The following is a 22,831-nucleotide window of genomic DNA, read 5'->3' as shown; positions in this document are numbered from 1 at the left end:
ATCTGGAAACTTAATTCAGCTCAATATGCAAAGCTGTTTGAAAACATAGGAATTTGCAATTGTTGAATATTTCTGTTTGTATTTTCTGCTTTTGATAGAAGAAGGTAATATTCAGAAACAAATACTCAGTTGTGTATAAAAATATATTGTAATTAATCTTTTTTTGTAAGGTAATGCTTTTTGCAAAAAAGTGAGATCCAGAGATGCATGTTTAATAACTTTTAATTTTCTGGTGTGACCTCTTAGTTATAGTATAATGTGACCATATAAATGTCTGCTAATAATGTCCTCTTACATTTTTTTAAGAAAGCTCCAAAGCACACTAACTTACTGTATTTATTTTTTGGTAGATCCAGCACCTCACCCTCATCAGTATGGAGTTACATGCTCGAACCAGACGAGATTTGGAACCAGACCCAGAGTTTGACCCGATCTGTGCTTTATTCTATTGCATCTCTTCAGACACAGCACTGCCAAATACTGATAAAAAAGAAATCACTGGTGCTATAGTGATTGATGCAGACAGGACACTCTCAAGCCAAGGTTCTTATTTCTTTTTTCTTAACATATTTTACAGAAATATTTATTTCATAGTAATCAAACAGTAGCAAGCAAAATATAATCGAGTATCTATATTACTATGTAGCTCATTTAATTTTGTCTTGTTGACTGTTGGATGAATGGCCATATTAAACATAGAGTTTTCCTGCTTATATCTTTAAAGAACTATTGCGTGGGCTGTAAACCACAAATAACATACATATGTGCAAAATATCTGTGTTTGCCTACTTGTGGAAAAGCTCCTGCAGTGTTCTAAAAGTATAAAGAGGAAAACCTGCCTTCAGTTTCCTACTCAAGTTGCTGGATAGCTGCAAGTAGAAAATGTTAAAAGCAAGACAGTATGTTTTATATTTTACTTAAGGGTTATTTTTGTGGTTTTATCTGATCCTTTTAGGATCTAAACAGGGGCCCTTATTCTATTGTACCTTTTTGGCTTTGTTTAGACCAGTGATACTCAACCTGTGGCTCTAGAGCCGGATGTGGCTCTTCATGGCCCTACAGGCGGCTCTCGCAATGTAGGCGTCTGATCGGCGCTCCACTCTATCAGGCAGCGCGGGGAGCACTGAGCAAATGGACCAGCAGTGTGGGAGTCGCTGAAGTTCCCCCTCCCATAGGGGGAAAGAAAAGGAGCTGCTGGGATCCCCCCACAGGTAAGAGTAGAGATCACCTCCCACCCAGCAGCCGTGGGGCAGAATGGGGAAAAACTCGCCCTTTTGCCCCTTCTATCCCTCCACCCCACTCCTTCCTAGCAGCCAGAAGGGGTTGAAGACAGAATGCTGCTGGGAGAGAGGATGCTGATGTGTCATGTCGTGATGTATCAATATGTGATGATGTTGAGGCGGCATCATCACACATTGAAGTGTCATGATGGAAGAAAAATCACACTGATGATACTTGATTTTTATGGTGCTCTACAACTCCATTTAATAAAGAAGTGGCTCTCCAGCTGTTAAAGGTTGAGTACCACTGGTTTAGGCTAGTAAAAGAAAAAAACAACCAAACAAAATACCCAAAACCAAAAGTCCTCTTTCTTTCAGGGTTTCTTTGGCATTGTGAATGTGTATTAAACCACAAAATACTGTCTAAAATCTAAGCGTAGACAAAGCCTACCAAAAATAAATTCAGCATTAAGGCAACAGTTCCTTCTTTTAACCACTTTATTTTTTGAAGTATTGTAGATACTGTATCATGTTAAGCTAAGTTCTTATTATTCTCAGTGAAGTTTTTTGTGCTATTATATGCTTGTTACTATCTTACTAAGTGAGACTTTCCACAGTATAGCCACTATGGCTCCCTAGGCGTGTGCCACTGATAAATTATCAAGAAAAAGCTCTCTGTGAAGAGGTCCAATAATATTTTGAAAAGCCAGAGGTTCTGATCTGGGTTTGTTAGTGAAAGTGACATGTTTAAATGTTATTGTGCCATTCCTTCCTTTAATTGATGTGTGCTGTTAATATTTTCTTGGTTAGAACTTTTGAGTTCCCTGTGGAGTGACTTGACATTGAGAAACACCTTTTTTTTCCCCCTTTTTGTATTATTATTGCTTTGTAAGTTACAGTACTCATTTTAATTTATTTCTGAAAGCACACTTTTTTTAATTACCAAGTTCTTAAGAATAAAAGTGGAATGCCTTTTAAAAACTCCAGATTGTTGCCTTAATCAGAGATATTGCTATCTGTTGTATAAAGAAAATGAAAACCAGGAGTATGTGTTGCATATTAGTAAAGAAGGGGTTTTTTATATGGAAGGCAAATGCTGAGTTCCTGCATGCACACAAATTCAGCTATTGTTCACACATTTATCAACGTAGACACTCTTAACATGCCGTAAGTGAGCAGTTGCTCATGTTTTCCATTGCTATTAGTAACTTAACAGATTTTTTTTAAGAAATGTACTGAAAAAAGAGCTATACTATTTCTGTGTAGCATTTTCATGTGTAGCATTTTCATTATTCAAAGCATTTTGCAAAGCAGGGCTCTCAGCTAGCAATTAAAGTATGTATTTTGCATGAAAACTGTGGTCCTGCAACATTTTGTATTCAAAAATAATTTTCTAATATCTGGACTCTTGTACCTGGACAATGGGGAAATTTCTCTTGAATAAAATTTATATCAGAGAATTTGTGCAAGATTACCACTATGGTAGAATTTTACAAAGTGTAAAAAACCAAACTTTTCCACCCAAGAGGAACAAGACAAGTCCATGAAATTAATCGTGGTAATCATTAGTGTTAAAGATAAAAATAGGTTGCATTCCATACTTCTTTTCAGTTGTATATTTTATTCTAAAGCAGTACTGTTGGCTGAAGTAGTGGATGAATGAATGAATGAATGAATGACTTCTAAATTGTAATGATGGTTTTTTACTTTATTTTCTAGGGAGCAGAGACCAAGCCCCCTTGCTCACAAGATCTGGAGTTACAGGACTAGAAGTCAGTTACGCTACTGATGAAAGAACTCTTTTCCAGGAAGTAGTGAATATTGTAAAAAGGTAGCATATCTGTACGTTCTGCTTTTATTTTTCAGGCTTGGTACAGCAGATTTAGCTCCTTCAACCCTTCCCAGTCTCTCAAATACTGGTTTTTATTGATGTTGGTGTTGTTGTTTCCCTCAAAGGCTTATTTCTAGAGTGGACAAGCATGGTGGTCTTTCAAATAAAAATACTTTTTGCTTTTCCTTTTCTCTGACAGCAAGAGCATTCAGATCCTCCTAAGCAGCTGAGTTACAGTCTTGAAACTAATCAGCCATATAAGTAATCTTCTTTAACATATAACCTTTCCTGTTAATACCAGAATTCATTACACATCTCTTCGAAACTTTAGTAGATATTAACAATGCTGAGAGCTATAGAAAACCCCTCAGATGGGAAGAATTTTTCTAGGGACTCTGAGGCAAGACAGAGAAAACCCTACGTGGTACTGAAACTACTATTGACTGATTTAAATAACCAGTAGTTGAAAAATCAGTTTCCCTCATTAGTTTTGTCTTCTCTGAATGGAAATCGCCTGCTCCATCAGACTTGGAAAACTGCTGGTTTCCCCCATCTCCACCAAGGCTGGGAAGCCTGTTTGGTAGCCCTCTCAGCTGGTGAGTAGGTGGAACCACAGACGTCTCTCCAGGCCCTACTGTCAGAGGTGCAAAGCTGTAAAATTGCAAGGAAAAATAAACAGATTTAAACTCTGAGTCACCCTGCTGAGTGGTGATAGAGCCACAAGAAAAAATGTGTACTAGGCAGAGTACATTTGCAATTCTTTCTCTCTCCAACCAGAAAACCTCTGATGAGAAAGGCATTGACCAAGCCCATGAAGCCAGAATGCAAAAAGAGTTGCTGAATGCAACCAACACAGGGTGGGTCCTGACAGAGCAGCAGATCCCTGTTCAGAAAAGACAAAATTCAGGTAAGGAACATAATTTTATTTTTCTCTTTCTTGGAAATCTAGTGCTCCATCAAACTTAGGAAAATTACTGAGAATGGCCAATAAATGAAGAATTCTCGCAGTTATGTGGAAGTTTAAAAAGTAATAGTACATAAAGAGTAAGACAGAACTCAGCAGTTAGAATATGTATTTATCACTGAAGAATAGAAGTCATCTACATCTGTACATATTGAAGGCATTATGGAATGAAAAAAGCATGCAGTTTTTATATACTTCAAGGGAGTGTACCAACTACCAGGTTGCTGTCTGAGAAATCTCTTCTTAAGAGATCTTCTCTTTCAACACTGTGCTAGCGTGCCTGCACAGATTTAGTTAACTTGTATTCCTGAAAGAGAAAAGATTTGATCTATTAATGGAGAAGCAGACTGCTGTCATCATCTTAGTCTACTTCCTTCCCCCCTCTATGCAATACTACTTAATGAATCAGACTTCTGCTGAACTCTCAACAAACACATTTTTAAAACTTGGACCACATCTACAGTTTGCTGTGCTTTTCCCTCTTTATTTTCTGTAGCCGCAGCAAAAGAGAATAAGAAATTTTGCTGGTGTAAATGTTTTATATTAAGCAAAAAAACAGGTGTCTGTATCCAGAGCAACTTTAACTGAAGGAAAAAATACTGTAAAACTACTCAATTAAAAAGTAGTGGACCACAATTTTTTTTTCTCAATGGGAAGTGAACAAGCAAACAGCTTTAATGAAAACTTTCAGCAACAGGAATTATTTTTTAAACAATGTTTTTTTGCTGGTCTTAGTGTTATTTTTCCCAGCACAAGCTATGGATACTCCAAGTGTAGGCACACGTAATGGTAGGTCTGTTAAGTTAGAGAAAGAAAACAATTAGGCAGTGTTCAAGAAGCATTACCACTTTGGGCTCATGGAACAAAACTCAAAATCACCTTAATTTATTAGCAGAGAACCATATCAGTATCTTATATACTGATGTATTATCAGGCCAGAGGCTAATAGGTTCTTGTGACCAAATGGCATACGAAGCATGACTGCAACTTGACTTTGGTTCGTATTCTTGGCATCTTTGGCTGTTAGAGGGAAGGGTGGAAGAGTGAAATTCCAAATTCCTAGCACAATGAATGACATAGTATCTATTCAGTCTTGATCATCAATACCAGGAACAGACTTCATTAGCTTTGTTGGTGCTCTGAAAAAAGGGTACCTGAACTGTGGGAGGAATTCTTACACAGTCCAATTGAAGAATTCGTGTTCCCGTTTCTAATCATTCTCTTAGTAGTTGGCCTAATTCTTGCTCTTATTTCATCAGTCTGTTTTTCCATCAGAAATCCGCAAGCGTTTTTGTCTTTGAACAAATGACCCAGAGTATCTATACGAATAGTCTTTCTAACATGCTGGCTGATTTGAGGGACACAGATGCTGAAGCAAAGAGTGATGAGGTTTTAATGCTTGCTGGTGTTTTATTCTTGGGCTGCACCACTGGCATTTTGTCACTGTGTTTCCCAAAGCTAACTTTTTATAGCAGAGCTAAATTTGCTCTGTTACATGTTCACTGAGTATTGCTTCAGAAAGTTCACTGGAATTCGTGATCTGAAGCTGAATTCAGTTATAACTTCACTGTGAAGTTGTTCAGCATGTGCTGCATCTGAATGACCACAGTAAGATTAATGTCTTTCCACCTAGACGTCTATAAAGGAAATACCAGGTTAAATGGTCTTCTGTGAAATTAGTAGATGTTGTCTCTGATTAACTGTGGGCAGTTGGCAAATGAAAATGTCATCTTGAGGTCTGTAGACCAGGAGGAGACCTGGCTGCTTCTCCAGAATTATGATCTGTGATTTCATCTGTGCTGATAACTAGCACATTTGTCCAAGTATTGAGGGGAATAAGCACCTTTATTTCTAGGAAGTTATTACTGAGAGTAATTCAGCTGTGAAATGAGAGTACTTGTAAGTGCGAGTACCAAAATCTATGTAGAGGCAGGTAAAAGAAAGCACATCATTATAAAGAGAATTTGAGAATTCTCTTTAATTCTAAAAGGTATTGAAATCCTGAGCTCTTTGAGGGTTGAGAGGCAGGAAACAGTTTGAAAAGAAGAGCTGTAGATTTACAACAAAGAAAAACATAGTTACAGTGTTCTTGGTACCCTGACAACTATCCTGGAGTTTGAGAGAAAACTTTACCTACATAGGTCAATTTTCCATTCTTCAGTAAGCTGTCCTCTGGCTCAGAACTGGCATAAAGCAGCTGAGAAACAGCCTCCTTCCCATCCTGTGCAGCCACTGTGGATGATCTACAAGCACAGAGAGCCAAGTTGTAGGCTCTTTGGAGTTGTCATAGGGGAAATTGTATCTTTTCTTGAAATGGAGCTTGCACCTATATTGCTATACTAAGGGATTGTGTCATGCTGCCTGAACAGCCTTCTTGAATAGACCCTCTCTGTATCATAAGCTGTCAGCTGCAATGAGTTGGGAGGAAAATTGGAAGAATCTGTCTGCTTGAAAATGTAAAATGAAACCAGCCTTCTGTCTGAACCTAAAGGCAGAGAAAAGAGTAAATGCATTCACATCGCTCCATAAACCATTCATTGCAAAATGCAGGAAAGCTGGCACATTGAGGAGGGGGATGAGGAAGGAAATGCTGCAAGAATGTTTGTCTTGGAGATTTAAAAAACCAGGGAAACTAGAGATGTCCAAGCCTGATGGAGCAGTGGATTCCCATGAAAGAGAAATGAAATGTCTGTGCCTCTCCTACACTTTTAAGGCAAATTGTGCCATTCTTCTGTAAGTGCAAATACTACCAGAGAGCTGAAAAGGGCTGGTCCTGCAGGCATGAGAGAGGCAAAATCTGGGGAATTCATGTGGAAAGGTAGAGTCCCCATCTTTGACACATAGAGGATGTGGAAACAGGACACATTAGAAAAAAAGTAGCAGATTCGCTGCTACTTGAAACTCACCAGCCACCCACAGCACTTTGTCCCCATGGAAGTAGTTTCTGATAAAAGTACAAAAATGGTATAAAATTGTAAGATTTTTCCTAATGACTGGAGATAAAACATCTGTAAACTAGTTGCTAATACTTATCATTTAAATATCTTGTGTAATGTTTTTCTTGTAAAGTATGATGATAACTTTTTTTTTTATGAAATACATTGTATTTGTTCTTTTCTAAATGGTCTAGCAGTGTTTCCTTTTTAAAATCGAGATGTGTTAATCTAACCTTCTTTTTCCAGGCCACTGCTGTCATCTGTGGTGTTTTCCTCTAGAAATCTTTACTTAATGTATCGACTGTATCAACTTTATGGATTTTTATTATTGAAGCAAACTGGAGAAATGTTTTCAGAGATTTCAGTTATGTATTTGAGTCACCAAGTGTGCTGCTGCCATGTCCAGTTACTGCTTTTGTCTGTATCATAGCTCTGGCCTAATTTTATTCCCTCCCCCCACCCCTTTTCTCTTAATTTTAGCTGGAACTAAAATAGCAGTCAGGAAAACCAGACACATAAATAGAAGGGACAGCAAACTGGGAGCTTTAGTTTTCATTCATGAAATTAGCAAATGAGAAAGAGGAAGAGATGGCATAACAGCACATAACGACAGCTAGAAAGGAAAATAATCACATTTCTTCTCTCTGCAGCATGTATGAGTGGAATGCTAATGCTGTCGTCTTTAAATCCAGCCAGCATAAATGCTGCTTTTCATCTTTGCAGAGAGACTGGCAACAGCATGCAAAGCAGTATCAGTGCCCATCCTTTTAACAAAAGAGCACTATGTTGGCAGGCACATCTCTTATTCCTGTCATGTTAGCCCTAGCCAGCAGCTTCCAAATCTCAGCATTGTAACTTACTAGTTTCTTGCAGGTGTAAAAGCTGGTCTCATACAATTTATTTTAATAGAACAGTTTAAACTGATGATGAAGACCAACTGGATAGTATACTGTAAAAACAGTGAGAAGGGAGGATGAAAAGTATAAAACTTGTAATCTCTTTAGCTCACAGTCTGTCATCTTTGTGGTACCACATGAAAAGGGGAGAAAATGAAAGATAAGGCTTCAGTTGAGCACACATCAGGTAAACCTTAGGTTTACCTGTTCATTTTCCCATTTGGAATAATGTCAACTTGGCTCCAGGCATCTCTTCTTCCCTAATTGCAAAAAGACTGCAGGAGGTCTCAACTGGTCCACTGGTACAGCTGTACACGGGATTGGGCTGCAGGAGAAAGCAATTCTGCTGCATAAATTGAGATAGAGTTGATTGGAAAGGAAATAAGAAGCAAGAACAGCAGCGCCTCATGTTAGGTGCAAGAAATCTGATAGGTCTGTTAAAATTACTGCATAAGGTAGACCTTATGCATACAGGAGTTTGGGGTCCCAAGTTTTGCTCAGTAGAAGGGAGTTCTACTTGAGTTTGATCTTGCTTTGTTTTTTCCTTCTAAGATAATTCAGAGATACTCAACCAAAAATTATTTTGATTGTAAAGTTAAGGAAATACCTAAGTATCCATACTTTGTTAATACTGGTTATAATCCTTCGTGCATATACATTGTGAATGTATAGAGATAGACATGCAAAATACTGCAGTAAGTCACACATATATTTATCTGAGCCACTCAATTGCTGGAAGTGTGTTTATCATTTTTCATCCTTTCAGGAGGACACGACTTGGATCCAAGTTTTAAATAAGGGTAATTGAAACTAGGGTTTGAATTCACCATTTACTAGCTACTCTACCTTGATTTTCCATGTAGGTTACTTTGTATGAGAGTTGTCTGACTGAAAGGACAAGGGGTAACAGGTTGAAACTTAGTCAGGGGAAGTTTAGATTGGATATAAGGAGGAAGTTCTTTACTGTAAGGGTAGTGAGGCACTGGAATGGGTTGCCCAAGGAAGTTGTGAATGCTTCATCCCTGGCGCTGTTCAAGGCCAGGTTAGACAGAGCCTTGGGTGACATGGTTTAGTGCGAGGTGTCCCTGCCCATGGCAGGGGGGTTGGAACTAGATGATCTTAAGGTCCTTTCCAACCCTAACTATCCTATGATTCTATTACTCTACGAAAGTTGGACATCTATTTTTAATTGTCATGTATGCTATACAAAAAGAATAGAATCTTATTCTGCAGGTGGTGGCTTATATTTTTAAGTAATAGATCACCCAGAGGCCATTTTTCTTCAATGACAATAAGGAGACCAGCTTAGAAAACTTACGATGCCAAAATCAGTAGAAATGAGACCCTTCCCTTAATGCATGTGTAGTGTCTTATTGGGAAGGAAGACCAGAGTAAGTAAGGCGCTGTAAAGTGATACCCTGTGACTCAGTAATGTGCCATTATGGGCAATCCCTAATGGCCTGCACAAGCAAGAATGAGTTCAAAACTAGCATGCTGATTTTTTTCAATGTTTTGAGTGATAAGCTTTCAAATCTTCATGTGACTTTGCATAGAAGTATGTTAAAATATTGAACTAAGATACAATTTATTTCTATAAGAAAATTCATGTATCTGAAAACATCATAACCTAAAGTGGGTTTATGTCTTGTCCTATAAAACATCTTCCCATTTGAAGGATGCAGTTCTTGAGATAGTATGCAGATTGTTTACCGAGGTCATTTTATGCATTAGATTAAAAAGAGAATAGTAAGATTAACTAAGAATTGATGAAATGTATTCATACAAATGGGGGGATTTGCAGTAGTAATGTAATAGCCCACTAAAATTTGGTGAAGTAGGACGCAAGGAAGTTTATATACTACTTGAACAAGGACAGACCCAAAGTAACTGTCCTTAATCACAGGTGGTAGCTACTTCATACAGTTACAGCAACTTAACTGCTTCAAACAGTACACTTGTTTCTGTTCAGAACAGGCTTAAAAGAGCAAGCAAATTCCTGGCATAATGAATACTGGCATATGTGCCACATAAGCAGTTCTTCAAGTTTCTCATTCACGTTTGCATTTATCATGGAACCCATCTGTATAATGTCTTGCCCTGTGTAAAATCTACAAATATTTTCCATTTTGAATTACATTAAATTGAGTTACATTTTCAAATCTGAACATAAATGACTATTTCCTTCATTTTAAATAATCAGTAGTGTTTTGCAATATGCTAGGACCATGAAAGTTTAGCTGCAAGAATTAATGTGAAAATATGTTAATTTTTCTAACATTTATTCTACGACTGGTCTGCCTACAAAAGGCATTGTATAATGCCTCTTTATTTCAAAGCTTAGATGAAGCTGTTCGTAATTTTGGAGCCTCAGTTGGCAATCGTTGAATGTTGTGCGAGCAGCAAGTGGTCATAACTCTTTTTGATGCTGATTCTGGTGCTGGAAGGAACTGCAGGCTAGCGTCATTTCGTTTGTCCATAAATTGTTCCAAGTAGCTTTGGGTTTGTACCACTGGTACAACAGGATTCCAAAATGAGTTTACTACTTCCATTCCTGATGATCATTTCCTGTCTCCAAAAACAAAGAATTGTTCATTTGACATTAATAGCAGATGGCAAAATACCCACCAAATGCAAAGTAATAGTTCTTCTACTTTCTCTAGAATGCTAGAAATCAAGATTACTTTAGAATCTTCTGCTTTAGCCAAAAATTTTATAAACCCATTCCTTAAAAGGTACGAATAGACGGTAAAAGGGATTTTTGGAACTTCTGCTGACTGGTACAAAAGCCCAAATGGTAATAAAGAGGACAGCCATGCTGATTAAGAAGATTAAGAAGATTCAAGTACTTTTCTTTTTATTTTCAATTAAAAGTTAGTGTCCATGGCAGAAGTATGGAGAAGCTCTTTCCTGGAGCTATTTTCAGAGTGGTTAGTTACTTCCAAGTGAGTTGTCATCTGCATTTGGACACACATGCAAGGAGAACACTGTCATGATGAAGTCTGAAGCTTCATTTGTAATGTCTGTGATACAACTCTGATTTAGGATTCAGGAAAAGTTATTCTCCTATATCCGACAGGCAGGAAGTGTTGGCATCTTTTGATGCCTTTAATAATGCAAAAAGTACAGAGATCCTGTTCATAAGCCAAGGCCCCTGCCTGTTTCCATAAACCAAGGTCTACAAGCCTGCATCCTCTTGTGGATCTGGCATAAACTGTGGTACAGGACCCTCAGCCTGTTATCCTGTCCTCTACCTCTTGGCAGCTGCCCTTTTGTCATTCTGTTGTATTGAATGCTGCCTGCTTGCTGGAACTGAAAATCCCTTGACTGAGCTGCACTGAAAGAAGCATCTATTGTTCCCAGTGAAGCTTCTTTTCTTTTTTACTATAAAAATAACAGCTATCTGGTGCTACTTTGTCCAGTCTCGTTCTGCCCAGCCCAAGAAAATCATTCTTGGGCTCTTCAGCAAGTGACCAGATCATGACTTCTGATGTTAATAGTGCCTACTCAACAGGTAGGCGATACGGGCTCTTCCGAACCAAGTCCCACCCATGCTTTGACTTTGAGGCCACCTTGACTGTCCTTCTGCCTAGTCAGCTCTTCTCAGTGGAAGATGGGCAGTGACTGTCAGAAGACAATTTCAGCTTTTCTTTCTGCAGCACCTAAGCCAGTCAGATTTTCCACCTGGCATGAAATACAACATAAAATGAGTTTTTCTTGTGTATCTTGCAGAAAGAAGGTTAAGTTAAAGGAAGAAGTATTTAAATAGAACTGGTAGATAGAGTTGCTTTTCTCTACCTTTCAGTTTTGGCAGCTCTCACTTAACTGTGGCTTGTAACTTTCCCAATAGTCACCATTTAAGACCAGAAGCCTCCTCTGATTACTGTAAGCTACGCTACAGTGTGTGTGAGACATTGTTACCAGGCTACTTGAATGTTTTGCAGATAATTAATTCTACTCTATTTCATAAAGGAAAATAGTACAACAGTGTTTGAAGACTGGACTATTATTTCATTGCATCTGTCTTATGCTGGTAGCTATGTTTCAGTTTATGCTTGATACAGACCGATTCCATCCATAAAACCTGATTTGACCTAATTTTGTTCTTTAGAAATAGAAGCTAAATAAGAAAAATAAGAGAAATACGTTTTAAAAAATCCAATTAAAATATTCCTTCTGAAAATTTTTTAGTTGAATTTTATTGAATATCCTAAAAGATTGTTTTAAATATGATCTCTTAGTCTAGATGCTGCTTTCATAGAAATCCATTGTGGCTGCTTCTTTTCTTAAACTCAACATGATTAGAATGAAATCCTGTTATACACTGTTCATGGAAGGTATTTTCTTAAATAATATGAAACTCATTTTCCTTTCCTCCCCCTCTCTAGATATGACCCAGACATTTTGTTAGGCTATGAAGTCCAGATGCATTCCTGGGGTTATCTCTTTCAGAGGGCTGCTGCATTAAATGTTGATTTATGCCGGATGATTTCTCGTGTGCCAGGTAAGTTACTGTATAGGGGTTCAGTTCAGTTCTGTAGGAGCAAGTTGTAATATAAATTAAAAAAATAGATGCAGAGTATTTCTTCAGATGGACTGGTTTGTTTTTTTTTAATACCAATGAGATTCTGGTTTTCACTGTGTTCTGAATTTTTAAATTCCTTGTGTATTCCACTTCAGGGTATGTCATGTATCCATGAACCTAAACTCATTTTCAGTAGTTGCATGTGTTAAGTTTTTGATTCTTGGAGGTTTTCTGCTACCAAACCTTCTCTTGCTTCTTCTTGATTTCAATTATATACGTCATTCAGGGTACCTACCATATTCATTATTTGACATCTGTGTAGCTGGGATATGAGGACATAAAGATGTGCCTGAGCAGCAGTCATCCTGGTTAGCCTGTAATAAAATTCTTACTTTAAATAGCCAGTCTTGTACTGTGGGCAAATTTTACTGGCCCAAGTACTGATGCTTTCCTCCAACATTCAGAAAAAGACATGTTTGGGCTCTTCTTGAAAACCTGGGGAAAGGTTAGTGTGTACACTCAATCATTCAATAGAAGCTATCATTCTCCAATCCTAACCATTCTATGATTCTGAAGAATGCAGTTAGTGAGCAGCTAAATCAATGCGTTGCACCTGAGAAGACTCAGGATGACCTTTATAGAATTAAAAACTTTCAAAAATTTATTGTAGCTCTTTGCAGTCACCAGGAAGATGTGGATGAGAGAGATTTAAAATTGATTTTAAAAATCAAAACAATTGAAAAAGCCACTTCTGTCAGGGCTCTTGAAAAAGATCTATGCAGAAACTAAATAGCCATGAAATAAGAAGTGCTTTCCTGTGATTTTCCTATTAAAAACTTGATCCCTGCTACTCGGTAATGATTGAAAAAGCAGATTAAATGCTAGGAATTATGGAGCAAGGAAAATATAAAACAGTGATTGTAAACGTAAAAATCTGTAGTGTGCTTGCACCTTAAATACTGCTGATCTAGTCTCTTCATAACCTTTTCCCTATGAAAATGAGTATAGGAGAACTGGCAAAGAAGAGGGGGGTGATCCAGATGTGTCTAGTAATTTAGTAAGTAAGGATTCCAGAAGAGATGTAACTGGATGAGGAAGGTAAAAGCCTATGAAATCTTGAGTGACAAAAAGAGAAATATGGGTTGATTGTTCATGGTCTTTTCCAATGCAAGAATCAGAAACCATCAACATCAACTGAAGCTAGCAATGGCAGCTACAGTATAGGAATTGATTTTTCCTTGGCACAAGATAGTGCAAATGCTTAAAATGTATGTTGCTTTAAGAAGAGAGAAATTTTTCCAAGAAAAATCCATTGGGAACTACTATACATGTGAAAATAATGCCTGGAAGCTGCAATTGTTAGAAGTAGCAATAGCTGCTTTCCCTTTTCTTGAAGCATCTGCTTTTAGGTACTTCATAGAACATGATACTGAGCTAATTGCATCTTATGCTTTCCCAGCATAGCAATAGCATCTTTTACTTTGGCTTCCTGTGTGCCTGGCCAGGAGAACATGATGTTTTAGAAGACCTGTGTTCACACACTCCTTCCTTGAGGTTCAAATATTTATGCACTCTTTTGATGTCTTCAAAATCTTTTGCTGCTTTTGATACCTGTGACCTGTTTAGAAAAGGTCTGAGTTAGAGAGACCTCCCAGGGACAAGAAAATATGAGAACAAATCTGCATCTTCGGTTTAAAGCTGTTGGTGAATTTTTAGATATTTAATATATGAAAACAGGAACACATGGTTATCAAAGGTCACAAGTTTCCTTCTTCAACACAAAGGTCTCAAATTTGTTCTTCAGGAATAATAACTGATTGCATGAACCTTGTTATTAAATTCCCCATGATGGCTCAAATTGAGATGATAGGCTGGTTGCAGCAATAATGCCTCTGGGTACAGTATTCCAAGGTGTTGAAGGATGCTCAGAAGAACTTTGGACCCCTTACACTTCAAGGTTTGCAATATCTTTGTAAGAGGAATAGTAAGTGTTGCAGTCAAAGGTTTCTTAAACCTCCAAAGATCACAAAGGTTTACTGCTCTACTGTAGAAGTATGGCTGAACAATCTCTTTTCAGTTTGGGACAGGTAACTAATGTGCCTCTGCTTTTGTTCTCAAAGGCTGAGTCACAGCTGTTGTCTTGCAGAACAGCTGTGTCTGCACTGTAGTTGATGCAGAATCAACTGGTACATCAGCAAAGCTCTCTTGTACCCATCCTCACGACACAAGCTGTTGTTCAAGTTACTGAAATTGGGGTACACATAAAGAGTTCCTCAGAGAAGAAAGCTTACTTCTCTGGGAACTGTATGGTTCTTAATGGTGATGTCCTTATGTATTTCACAGTTGGGCTTCCTCCCCTACACTGTGAAGTCCCACAAAACACGGGTTCAGTTCTTGTGAAAGAAACCAGGGCTGTAGCCCTTAACTTCTTTGGACATAAATTTAAATCGGGCGTGCAGAACATAGGTGTGATCTCCACAGCACTGATTTTCATAGTACAGATATTTGTTTACTGGGTGGTAGATGCACACCCAGAAATGGAATACTCTTAAAATGCTTCTAAGAACTAGTGTTGTTGTAAGGTAAGTAATTACTCTTTTTTGACTGAACAGCAGGAGAAAGATAAGGAAATGCTCACACTGATGAGGTCCTACCAGAAATGTGATAGCATAAGTGTATAGGCTTGCATGCATGACCATGAATGTACAAATGTTTTGTGTTGCTTTGTGGCCTCTTTGTCCATGGTTTTGACCCCATTTGTGTTCCTCTTGCTTTTCCAACCCATGTGCTTCATATTTCCCTTCCTTCACATGCTGTATTTTCAGAACAGGAAGTGCTCCTTCTTGAAGTATGCTCCTCTTTGCTCCTATTGAAATAAAGATGGAAGGTACTTTTCCTTCCCTTTCCCATGATTTCAACTTAACAAAAAGAAAGCTGGACTTCTCTCTGGTTCTGCTTCATTGGCTGGCTGCTGCTGCCTCTGCCATTTGTATTCATAAGCCATGAGGACACACCACATGAGAAGTGTGTACTGTACCTGTGTGTAGTGGCATTTTTTGTGTGTGGCCTCTTGTTCCCTCCTTCGCATCACGGCTCAAAAGTTAGGGAGTGGGTAACAGGATGAGAGGAGATTTCTTTCTATTTCATCTCATGGACTTGAAAGATAGGGAGAATGTCCAGTTCTCCTTCTTAACAGCTGTTTTCAAAGAGGCTCCTGCTGTTCTGGTGGTAATTCCCCACAGCAGCTGCAGAGCACTACAGGCTTTTGTAATTTTGCAGTGCTCATCACATGCAGAGTCCCTTGCTCATCAGGGCAGAGGGTCTCTCTTGTGACCGCATTAATACTTTGTTACCTGTCTTTACCAGCAAGACATAACCAAACTTAAGAAACATAGGGAATCTCCTGAACAAGTCAAGAGAACAGGGATGACACTGCAGAAAGTAGAACTGATAGTTTCTGTTTCCAATTAAAAAGAATTTGAGGAGGGGAAAAAAAATTTAAGTTCCTCACTTTCACAGGACATCTAGCATGTGGAAATGGAGAAAAGCAGAAGAAAAAATGTTGCTGCTTGTGGGGCTTTTTGTCCATCCAAACATGAAAACAGATTGTTACTTTTCCTTCTTGAAAATCTGAAACAATAAGGAGGCTAAAAACATGGCATGCATTTTGATAAAGTGTATGAAAGGTTTGCTAGATTTTGTCAAGGCTCTGTGATTAATTGGTAGGGTCACTAAATGAAAAATAGGTTTCCTTAACTATATTTGAAATAGCAACATATGAAATTAGTCTGAATTATACTGTTTGGCAGTAGTTCTGCAGAATTTCAGGCAATTTTTACTTCTGTCTTCAAGGGTAAATGCGTTTTGTGGCTGTCTGAGGAACTAATCACTCAGTTCTGATCATTATTGCAAAGCGCTGTATATCCAAACGTCTATACACTCTGTCCAAAATGTTCTGCTCTTTATTAGGGTACTCTACAGGAATATCTGATACATGAGTAGTAGCAGCGCACAAAACCAACAGCTGAAAAATGGTATACCTTTAGAATTGTGGGAAAACTGCCTCAAAGTGCTTTCTCTTTCATTGAACAAGTAAGAAGGAACGAGACTGGAACATCAAATAATACAGTGTTTCCATATTGAATTTTAACCTGTGTTGTACCTTTTAAAAAACATCTGTGTAAACTCAGGAAAGAATACTAAAACTGTAGCCTTAGGATGACTGAAAAAAGAAGACAGTTTCAAGAAACATATACCGAAAATGCTGTCTTCTCTTATGTTGTAGTATTTCAAAGCATGAGAAAACTCAAGGATGGCAAAAGAGGGTATCTTTCCTGTAATGTTGTCACCACTGTCTTACAGAAAGACTCAGAGTGCTACTTCTGCCTACGCATTTGTTCCTACTTCTTCTCTCACCGTTTGTGCTATCCAGCACTTGGGTCTGCCAGCTCCCACTGCAGTAGGCTTGCTTTTACTGTATGAAAGGGGATGAGTTTTCTCTCCCATGTTCTGTGTAAGATTCCAAGTAAAGCTCTGAGTTATAAACTCCATAGGGCAGAAATCACTTTTTTTTTTTTTTAAATGTTGCACACTAGCGTACATTCACCTGGCTCTCAAGTGACATTCAGCATTGCTTAACCAATATTCGCTGTGGAGGATATATTGCCATGGGCACTATTCCAGTAAAACTGAAATAAGAATTATCTTCAGAGGGGTGTGCAAGAGCAGGAAAAACTGGTGGAGTTTTATTTAGAGATCATGTAGAAGACTGGTAAATAAATAATCTTGTGCAATCAGTAACAGTCTTTAATAATTTGTATCTTTCTAGAGAGCTCAAACAGGAAGAGGGACAGGTTGATCTGGTCTTGACTCTTATAACTTGTCTAAATATATTTGCTTTTAATGTCTTTAGATGACAAGAAGGAGAACAGGTTTGCGGCTGAGCTGGATGAATATGGATCAGATACAATGAGTGAAATAAATATAGTTGGGCGAATTATCTTAAATATTTGGAGAGTGATGAGAAATGAGGTAATGCTTTTAAAAGGTTAATGTAATTGACTTACTGGGGGGGTTAATTCCTGTAGATGTTGTTGAAAATTTCATGTCACTAAGGTAATTTTTGTTCTTTATTTGTATACCTTTTCAAATGGAGGAGTCTGCCACTTTGTGAAAGTGGATTTTTGCATTTTGCTAAAATGTAAAATGCTGAAGCCCTTAATCTTTCAGTAGTGTTTCCTAATGATATTTCTTTTCACTTCTTCATGGGTATTGAGAATAACTTACCTGTTTTAGCAATTTGTCTAGTATGGGACTTTTAGTAAATTAATTACTTGAACTTACGTTAAGCTGTCAGACTTATTCACTGTTTTGCTGTTTATGACTTTACATTTAATACTTAAATAGTTCAGTCTTTACAAATTGTGTTCTGACCAAATTCACGTTTGGTCTTTGTGATCTTCTTAATTCCACATATACTTTTCCAATTTATGAGAGATATTCTTTCCTGACTTGTAAAAAGTTAGGGACTTCAAACTATAAATGTTCACCTTTGTAAGAAAGAATTCTAATAAAAAGTTGATAAATGCAGTTGTTACAGTTCTTAAGAAGGAGAGATTTCTTCAACTGGGAAAGACCTCATGCATGTTAACAGGTCCTCTGTGTCCTTCTAGGTGAATCTAATGAATTACACTTTTGAAAATGTGGGCTTTCATGTTCTTCATCAGCGTTTTCCTTTATTTACGTTCCGAGTTCTGTCTGATTGGTTTGATAATAAGGCAGATGTCTACAGGTAATGACCTATTAATCCATTTTGTTTGTTATTTTTAAGGCCATATTCTTAACATTGGATAGGTACAATCTAAAGTCAGCACAGGAAGAAATAATCAATTTAGCTCAGGTACTAGAATGGTCTATATGCAGCAACATGAGCTTATTTGCTCTGCTGTTCTGCTGTGTAGTTATACCCTCAGTATTTCATCACTGTATTTTTCCATTTAAAGTACACAAAGCCAAAACATTTTCAATTGTAGTTTCAATGTATCTGAAGAGAGGTACTATTTTGAAGTTCTGTAAGGTCTTTATTTTGTATATACTGTTAATCAGAAGGACTTCCTATGACATGTATCTCACTGGGCTTCACTCTTCTTGGAGTCTTCATTTGGTATTGTGTGATATGAACAATTCATAAAACTTGAGTACTGATCTGAACGTCATTTGTGACATACATTTAATTTCTGTAAAAGTTAAGTATTCTTTAGCTAGGTGGAAACTTGGTTTAGCACTGAAATTACAAATGTGTGTTCAACTAAGATAGGTATTCTTAATACAGAAGGATGTTTCCACAAAAGTCCACTCAGTTAAAAAAACATGTAAACAGATGGAGAGAAATGCGAATTTATTTCTTTATATTTATTTCAGTAATCCTTTAGGGTACTAAGGAAAACAGGATATAGCATGTCATTGAGATATGCTTTAACAGTAGTTTGCTGTAACTCATTCTGTGTCTATCTTTAGATAAGTGTAAGTGTATGCTTATGTGCACCACATTTTTGGAAGAGCCATTGGAAAATGTCCCAGGGGAAATTCTATTTGCTGGTTTGTAGCAAATTATCATAAAAACATGTCTTTCTTATTAGAAAGAGCAGCACTTTCGTGATGGTTTATAATGAGGCATTCATTTTCACAGGTGGAAAATGGTCGATCATTATGTTAGCCGGGTCCGTGGGAATCTCCAGTTGTTAAACAAACTGGATTTGATTGACAGAACTAGTGAAATGGCGAGACTTTTTGGCATTCAGTTCTTGCACGTCTTAACAAGAGGCTCCCAGGTATGATTTAGTTTTTCGTATACTTCACAAACACAAAATAGTCTTCACAAAATGTTTTAGTTTCTTTGGCAGCTTTTCGGTCAGTATACGTACATTCATAAGGTCACAGAAGGCTGTTTTGCATAATGTGAAATTGAAACATAAAGAAAGGCAATTCAAAACCAGTAGTAATGGATTGAATAGTTTTGTCTCGGAGATTAGAAATAAAATAGAATGCCCCAAATGTAATCGTGCCAGTGGGTCTCTTCTGCTGACTTGGGGAGTGCTACATTTTCCCTTTGAGTTGGTATTTTTCACACTCGGATGAGTTTGCAAATGAATACTTTTTAAAACATTAAGAAATATAATTGAGCATGTTTTAGAAAGATGAGATTATTTTCTTCCAGGGCAGACAAAACTGCATTGAATATGTTCTAAGTGACATTTCCTGTGAAGCAGACCTCTGAGTGAGATTTGATGGTAAGACAAGAAGGGCTCTGGCTTTATTAAGTAAATGTGTCATGCAAGATGTGTGTGGTCCTGTTATTTTGATACTAGCATCAGAGGGAAAGGGAGCAGGACAGAGTGAGATTCACACAGCTCTTTCTCTGAGACCCGCAGCAGTCTCCAGTAACACCAGAAGCTTTCCTTGCCCAGGTTCTGAGTGACTAGGCTAACTAGACTGGTTTTCATGGCTTCACATGAGCCCTGCAAGAGACACAAGTACTCTCACTCAGGTGTGTCTGTTCTGTTGTTGTCTTCTTTCATACCGTAATTCTTCTTTCCTACCATCTGCTTTCTATTTGAACACACGGGTAGCTGAGTTGACCAGGACTGATTATTTTGTCAACTTCTGAGGACAAAAAGAAAACTTAAAAACTAATGTCCTAACAGGATCAGCATCATCTTAAGCCAGGCAGAAATGGGAGTGTCTGAGGCTGCAGATCCTTAACAATTCAACCCAAATGAAAGAATTTTTCCACCTTTTTTCCTTTGACTGCAGCAGCCTCTGTCATCTCTTGACCCAGTGCAGGTTCTTGTTGGTCTTGCTGGTACTGGCCGTATATTCAGCAGCAGAACCATGGTGGCATTCACTGGATATTTGCCAGTATAGCTCCATGATCTGCTTTCCCTTGTTACCAGAACAGTAGTGCTCTTGGAGTAAGGAAAAAGAAATGCACAGTTAGGGCCAGTGATGGTAGGACTGGCTTGCTGCCAGCGTAGATATGCTTAAACTGTCATCATTGCAGCCCACAAAGACTGTTCTGCCTGTCATTTTCTCAAATGGCTGTGAGTGGGAGTGAGCAGCAGAAACATGCTGCATTTTCTGTCCTGACTGTTCTTTTTTCTTTCCTTCTGTGCACGTATGTTTTGTTTCCGTTGAAACTTTATAAATCACAGAGACGGCAGTGGCAACAGTTCCCTGTCACCTCAAATAATTGGTTTTTTTCCACTCAGAAGAATCATTACATTTTATGAAATACTCCTTTTCTCCTTAGAGGAAAAAGATGTTACAATGGAATAGTACTAAGAACAGATTTCAGATATTTTAAGTTATTTTCCATATTTTAGTGCATCTCACAAAGTTTTATAAGACCTTTTTTTTAAAGGTGGGGTTTTTTTTAATTTTATTTTATTAAGCTATCTTGAATATATTTCATAGTAGACTAAACAAGTGAATGGAGGTGGTCATAGGCATACAGATTATTAGTCAGGTGACTGAAGAAGTTGGTGAAAACCCAAAACCACCCAAACTAGCTCTTGCCAGATCTAGTCCCTGACCACCTCATCACATATCTGAGTTGATCCCTGGACACAAATCAATGTGCAATTAGTACAAGGCAGCAGCAGTGTATGCTGCTGCAAAAGTATCCTTTCAAACCCCAACCAGTTTATAAGGGGTCAGAATCTTGTTAAAGCTGTTGGTTCTGTAAGTTCGTTTAAAACATCAATTATACCTAACCTATTCAGTACAATGGTTGAATATGTACTGCGTCAGGCAGAGGGCTTTTGAATAGTAACTTAGTTGTTTATAAAGCACAGGATTTTAGGATTACATTGGTTTATTCTTTGATATTTGGGGGTTTTTTTCCGTCCTTTGCAACCCTTGTATGTAATTTTCAGGTATTTTGGTTTTTATTGTCAGTGAGCAGAGTGAATACCTGGTTATTAGCGCTTTTAAAGCCTTACTAACACCCTGAATAATACGTAAATAGGGCTGTGTTTTTCTCATGTTGCTACCTCCACATGTGACATTTTGTGATGTCTTGAACAAGCTGAAAGTTCAGAAACTCTGTGTTGCTTTACGCTTCCTGTACTATGTGTGGCAACATCAGAGAGAAAGCACACTACCCAGTGCAAAGCAGCACACTTTTGAAACAGGCTGACTTAGATTCTTCCATTGGTTCTTGTGCTGACAAGTACATCCTAGTTACTTCTCAAGGTCAAAAGGTTGGAGGCACAGTTATCAACTTACACAGCTCACATGTCATTTCTCTGTTCTCCCAAATGTTGGAATGAAATTGCTGAGGAGATTCCTATGGAAAATGCTTGTCAACCATGTATTTGTTTTCTTCAGTGTTGTGCAGGTCTAAAAAACTACAGTTTAGCAAACACTCATTCACTGACTGTAGCATGGCCCTCACTATATTGTTGCAGCATGTTGAATGTTTATTTTTTCCATAGATAAAAATTGGAAGTACTTGATTGTTAATGATTAGGGCTAAATGATAAAAGAACACATGGAAAAGTTCTACTAGAAGTGACAGAAAATAGCCATACTCTTGCTTTTAATGTATATTTCGGAAAGCTAGCTGTCTGTGCTTTAAATTTGGGAAATGTAAGTGCATATTTACACAGTTTTAATACACTCATGTTTGTTCTGCATTTTTTAAATTGTAATGATTATATCCATACTGTTTTGCAGTATCGTGTGGAGTCTATGATGCTGCGTGTTGCAAAGCCAATGAATTATATTCCTGTGACACCCAGTGTCCAGCAGCGAGCTCAAATGAAAGCCCTGCAATGTGTTCCCTTAATAATGGAGCCAGAATCCCGCTTCTACAGCAATGCTGTTCTTGTATTAGATTTTCAGTCGTTATATCCTTCCATTGTGATAGCATACAACTACTGCTTTTCAACCTGCCTGGGACACGTTGAAAACTTAGGAAAGTAAGTTGTTATTCTTTTCTCACAAACTTTGGTTCCATAGAGACTTTATCACCTTTTCTAAGGTACTGAGAACCCTCGGTTGTCACTGGAACCAGTGGGCATGTGTCAACAGCACTGTTTTCTGTTACACAATAGAGATGATAAAGATCCTCTGTGTAGATGTGTGCTTTTGTGTGTACACACTCAGACATACACATGTACACATCGATATGTATTTTTAATTAAATACAGAATTAGACTCTGTCCTGTTTAAAAAAAATACCTGTGCATGTGTATATACCTGCTCCTTTATTGTGGTGGTACTGGTTTTTAATATTGGTTCAGAGTAAGTTAAAATGTTAGGTAAATCCACTACCTATTTTCAAAACTGGGCCGCTACTAATCCACTGTATGTTAATAAATTGTTGTTCTCTTCTAACAGTTGTAGTTCACACTGGTCTTAACTATTCAAAATGAAAAGATACAGTGAGTTATTCTGTGTA

The 22,831-nt window shown here is 37.8% G+C and overlaps 1 protein-coding gene across 2 annotated transcripts in view; it reads left to right on the top strand.

Annotated features, from left to right (window-relative positions):
- The window catches only part of REV3L (REV3 like, DNA directed polymerase zeta catalytic subunit), a 122,030-nt gene that overhangs the window by 85,890 nt on the left and 13,309 nt on the right, over positions 1 to 22,831 (top strand). For both annotated transcript variants that reach the window (XM_057413249.1, XM_057413250.1), the window contains 7 exons: positions 351 to 543; positions 2,940 to 3,051; positions 12,233 to 12,348; positions 17,282 to 17,400; positions 18,042 to 18,160; positions 19,058 to 19,199; positions 22,105 to 22,349. In XM_057413249.1, coding sequence (XP_057269232.1) covers positions 351 to 543; positions 2,940 to 3,051; positions 12,233 to 12,348; positions 17,282 to 17,400; positions 18,042 to 18,160; positions 19,058 to 19,199; positions 22,105 to 22,349 — 1,046 coding nt within the window. The remainder of the gene's footprint in view (positions 1 to 350; positions 544 to 2,939; positions 3,052 to 12,232; positions 12,349 to 17,281; positions 17,401 to 18,041; positions 18,161 to 19,057; positions 19,200 to 22,104; positions 22,350 to 22,831) is intronic.

The sequence above is a fragment of the Pezoporus wallicus genome, unplaced genomic scaffold (genome assembly GCF_028554395.1).
Source record: "Pezoporus wallicus isolate ANWC-B61680 ecotype Strahan unplaced genomic scaffold, APGP_CSIRO_Pwel_v1 contig_7505, whole genome shotgun sequence".
Taxonomy (NCBI): domain Eukaryota; kingdom Metazoa; phylum Chordata; class Aves; order Psittaciformes; family Psittacidae; genus Pezoporus; species Pezoporus wallicus.
Note: the sequence above shows the minus strand (reverse complement) of the source record. Positions and strands in the feature narration are given on the sequence as shown.